This window comes from Saccostrea cucullata, unplaced genomic scaffold (genome assembly GCF_032062105.1).
Source record: "Saccostrea cucullata isolate Sc308-1 unplaced genomic scaffold, CSIRO_AGI_Scuc_v1 ctg1042, whole genome shotgun sequence".
Lineage (NCBI taxonomy): Eukaryota > Metazoa > Mollusca > Bivalvia > Ostreida > Ostreidae > Saccostrea > Saccostrea cuccullata.
The window spans coordinates 1-5,000 of record NW_026938310.1 but is presented as its reverse complement, the minus strand read 5'-3'; the positions used below and the strand labels follow the sequence as shown (position 1 = coordinate 5,000).

General features: G+C 33.4%; 1 protein-coding gene across 1 annotated transcript; it reads right to left on the bottom strand.

Moving 5' to 3' along the window:
* Window positions 1-2,300: 2,300 nt before the first annotated feature.
* Window positions 2,301-4,595, bottom strand: LOC134249952 (uncharacterized; the record flags this gene model as incomplete). The annotated part of the gene is made up of 3 exons (XM_062732304.1): window positions 2,301-2,633; window positions 2,912-3,639; window positions 4,439-4,595. Coding segments are annotated over 3 exons (1,218 nt in total), but the record flags the coding sequence as incomplete, so codon positions are not given.
* Window positions 4,596-5,000: the final 405 nt, after the last annotated feature.

Below are 5,000 nucleotides of genomic sequence, written 5' to 3'. Positions count from 1 at the left end.
CAAGGTCAAGAGATCAAGAGGTCAAAATTGGTGGTACCCATTAAAAGGTTTTGCCAAAAGAAATTTACCTATGAAATGTGGAAGCCACGTGTATAGCCCAATCCACTTAAAACTAAAATATGGGCAAGGTTAAAGTTTCTGTGGACAGACAAACAGACATATAAACACAGGAAACAAAACATGTATATATAGTCAAATGGAAAAATTTTCTACTATTATAGAGTCATAAGATCAATTGTCATTTCAGGTTACAGGGAGTCAGTGGCTAGGGAGATCAGACACCCCCTCCCCCCCTTGAATTTGCAGTTATTTAAATAAGACTATTTACTGGAGAGAATAAAAATGACTTTGGACAACCTCCCCCTTGGAAAACAGGGACCCCACCATCATTGTTATTATTATTATTTTTTATTTGCTTCTCAGGAAATCTTGGGCTGGATTTTTTTTTTTGACTGAGGTGTGACATCCCCCCCCCCCCCATTCCGAAAAAAAAATTCTGGATCTACGCCTGTAATAATGTATATATACTGAATGTCCGCAACGGGAGATAACTTGACAATGTGAAATTTGTCGACTGTGGCATGCGATGATCTTTGACCCTTTTTGAACTTCAACCTAACCATTTGTATTTATTTATTTTTATGCAATCTATACTAAATCTTGTACTTACCGAATGTCATAGGTCCTGACAACGAATTCATGAAATATAATCCATATAATCCAATTAAAACACAAATGATTTTAACTGACCACACTGCATCGTCAGCATACATGTGCTAAATAATCTCATATTCAGCAAACCTTTGCTGATTCCGTCGCCTTCATTAGATGAAGTATGAATCGGCCGAGGTGTGCCGAGTGGTGATATCTAAAAATATGATAATGGGTGACGCAAACCCAATGTGAATGTAGAAATTTTCAATAAGATGTTCACACGTAAAACTGTTTAGTACAAGAACAAATTTCCAACTATCATAATAAACGATGTTTTAACATAACTTTCTATCTAGGTCTATTTTAAAAAATGTATGAGAGAGAGAGTGTGTGTGTGTGATGGTGAGGGGGGGGGATAGGCATTCACAAATTAATTGGGCTGTATTTTCAATGGTTTTTTTCCCTAAAATAATATTTTATGTGGTTGAGAAAGTAAATTTAAAAAGTTCCAAATTATGAGCAAAATATTTATCAGAATCTAATTAAGTAATTTACTTTATTAATTAAATTCTGTTATTTCAGACTGGTAATGAATTAAGTATACAAAATACATCTATGAGGCTCATAGATCATATGGTCACCTGAAAATTTTATGCTCAGTTTGACGAATGCATGTACGGAGATAATTATAGAATTATTTTGACTTCTTCCTTGGAAAGTCAAATATGAAGGAGTGTGTATTTAGAGGAAAACACCTTAGTGCGGGTATTACTGTCTCATGACAGCATCTAGTTATAGTTCTGCATTTACCCTGATACACAAAGCTATGGAAACTTTGTCTTTTTAAGCTGAATACCTTATAAATCTTTTTTGTGTTATTTTTATAAATTGCATCACAGATTTTAATGAAATCCCTCAACAAAAAACACCCTGTAGAAACGGTTTTCAAATCTTTCAGAAACACATCCAATAGGTCATTCATTATATTTTTGTTTTTTAATAATCCAGGTAATGGGTAGTTGATTCTGAGTTCATTCCTTGATCTACCTGAATCTAAAAGCATTTGAACAATTTCTGTACTTTTGTTCAGTAAAGCCTCTTGTAAAATAACTTCTTTGTTCCACGGTAAGAGAACGCCAAATATTTTATCATAACAAGTAGCACCGTAGCGTAACAAAACAGACACGGCTTGTGTATTATTTTTTGATACTGCAATGGCTAACGGAGTTCTTAACTGAAAATCACAATGATTTACATCACTACCTCTACTTATCAGCAAGATTAACATTTCAATTTTATTGAAACAGCATGATACAAAGCATGCAGTCTATCCGATAACTTCGTCCCTCTGATCCACATTAGCTCCCGCTTCTATCAAGAAATTAGCAATTGCAGAATTGTTTGTTTTTGCGATTTTACACAGCAAAGGAATACTGCATTGGTCACATGATCTAACATTTCCACCTTTGGTAATGAGTAATCTAACTATGTCTATATGTTCTCCTAACAATACCAAATGTAAAAGGTCACTGACGTTAAATGAAGTATATTTTTCATATAATTGGCTAAGTATGCTCTTTGGCCTTTTGTTAATTATGTGATGAAATAAGAAATAGCAGCCTGTTGCAACAAACCAGTTAGTAAAACTACTTGTCTTGTAAGACTTCAATCATAGCATGTCTGTTTGTGTTCGTGATATTTTTGATTATTTTTTCTCCCTCTTGCAGTGAAGGTGTTAGACTGTCTGTACAGGGCGAATGCTCTATATCTTCAACGGAAAGATTATTTTTCTGGAGGTAAGACAGAAAATAATTCACATAATCTCTGTCTTGCAGAGGTTTGCTAAGAAGAACGTCACCAAATTTTCCATTCATTATTTCTGTCTGAATTCTCTTGGTAAAAGCATCATAGGATAGAGGTTTATGAATTAAAAAACCTCTTGATCGCCTTCGTGACACACCTGAAGCACCACTCTTTCTCTGATAAATTCACGCTTACAACACTGAAACATTGTATTTGGAAAGTGTGTGCCAAAATGACAAGCGATTGTTTCTTCAAGTCTGTCATGAATGAAGAAAAAGGGATTTTCTGATTGGACAAAACTACCTGCTACAGATAGTAGATCCTTATAAAGGCGCTTTCTTGGAACTGATTCGGACACTTCGCATGCTTGTAAAATTAGGGAGAAGTCATTTTTTCTTTGATATTCAATAGTGATATCATAAAATGATTGTAGGGTTTTCGTTTCAAAAATCACGTTCAACACAAGGACACAATAAACTTCCTTATTTTTCTTTTGCATACGATCTAATTCTTCTTTGAAAATGTTTGTTGGATTAGAAAAAAACTTAGCTTTCCTTCTGTGGAATTCAGGATTCGAGAAGAACAAATCGCATAATAAAGGGAAAGCGTAATGGCAGCGACAAATCCTCTCAATTTCATCACTGTTAATCTTATCTTGTTTGTTTCGAAGTTTCATATAATTTCTGAATATTTCTTTCTTTTCGGTAAGAGAAAGTACTAAATCGTTTGAATCAAGATCGACAACTGTTGAATTGAATACCGTCGAAATAGACAGCTCATTTATTTCGTTCTGTAAATGTCGTCGCAAGGTACATAAAAGTTTTGCGCTGTTACTCTTAAATATCAATTCAAGACGATTATTTATTCTTTGCCATGATTCTAAAATAACATCATCGACTCTGTATTTACCAATGATATCATCGATGATAAAAAGCTGCTTTCGAGTACTGAATCTCTGAAAAAGAATGTTGCTGGCATAGCTGACCGGTATTATTTCAAACCCTTCTTCTTCAAGTAAGAGGGATACATATCTCATTGTCGCAGACTTTCCGGAGCCAGAATGTCCTACGATCATGGTGGTACTATGGCTTCGTATTTTTTCCAAAACTTTTTCAGTACCCCTGGTATTATAAAAATCCCTTTCATCAGTCCTCCATTTCTCTATTAAATTAATCGTATTTTCTACAAAAAGAAAGAGAGTCATCATATAACTATTGGTCGACACTCGTTTAAGTAAACAACATACAAAATTATACAAACGCAAATTAACAAACAAAGACACACGTCGATAAGGATTATTTGGAAAACAATAGCAAAAAGATTTTTTGAATTATGTAAATTCGATGGCAATGTAGATCCTCCCTTCCAAAAAAAATATAGGGAAGGATATATCATTACAGTATTCAGCATCAGTTTAAAATATCGTTCATCAATATTCCCAGACTCTTACGTTTTAATGGAAGTCTAGTCTGCTTATTGCAAATTAACTTGGATTTTGCAATTAACTTAGAAGCATCCACAGCTCTCTGCTTTGCAAGAAATTATTACAAGTCGGATGATCTAGCTTCACCGGAAAGGTGATTCTTTAAAAGTAGCTGATTGGTTATAAATGTGTACAGTAAAGAATGGTTTTACGATGAAAAAAATCTAAAAAGTCCTTTTTTTACATTTGTATTTTTAATCAGTCCTACATGGGATTAACTTACCCCAAAATTCAAAATATCAAACCTTAAATAGATTTAAAGGAACATGACAGACAGAAAGAATTAGAAAAGGCATTTTTTTTCACTGTCAATATATTTATATAATTTTATACTGTCCATCATTAGTAACCCACCTCTTATGTTTCATTTGTCCTTTTTGTCTTTTCTCTCAGTTTTGTTTAATACAGTAGTTAATGTTTATTATTCTCACATTTTATTTTCGAAAAACGTTAAATAGCTCTTTTTATAAGGATCCCTATTCTTTTATTTTAATTTACCTTTAAGGTTACGGTGATATTGTAATTCTCTTTTCATTTCCAGGACTTCCTGTTGAATTCTGCATAGAAGCTCTTCTTTATTGGATCCATCAATTTCTAACAATTTAGTTTTATCCACAATGGAGTCAGTTCTACCTTCGCTTATTTCACTTAATGCCTAAAAATAAGAATTAAACAAGCTATTTCACACAATCTGTGTCCTCGACTGAAGGAACAAGAAATCCGTAAGCAAATGCTCACTAGTAATACCCCTCTGATGTGAATATAAAAAATCATGTTAATAAACGTTATGACTATATGAACGGAAAAATAGGAATTTGACATCAGAATCAAATAAAATAAATCCCAACATACTGCATGCCAAAGTGTGTTCTTAAATTTCAAGCATCTGTTATGAGTAGTTGCTAAAAAAAATAATGCCGAAAATTGTTAATTTATGAAATCGACATGCACTGACAAACAGGAAGTTGACGTCAAACTTGAAACAAATTAAAATGAATCGCACCATATAGCCTCACAAAAGAGTGTGCTTACATATAAATGTCAAGCAACTCGTGACGAA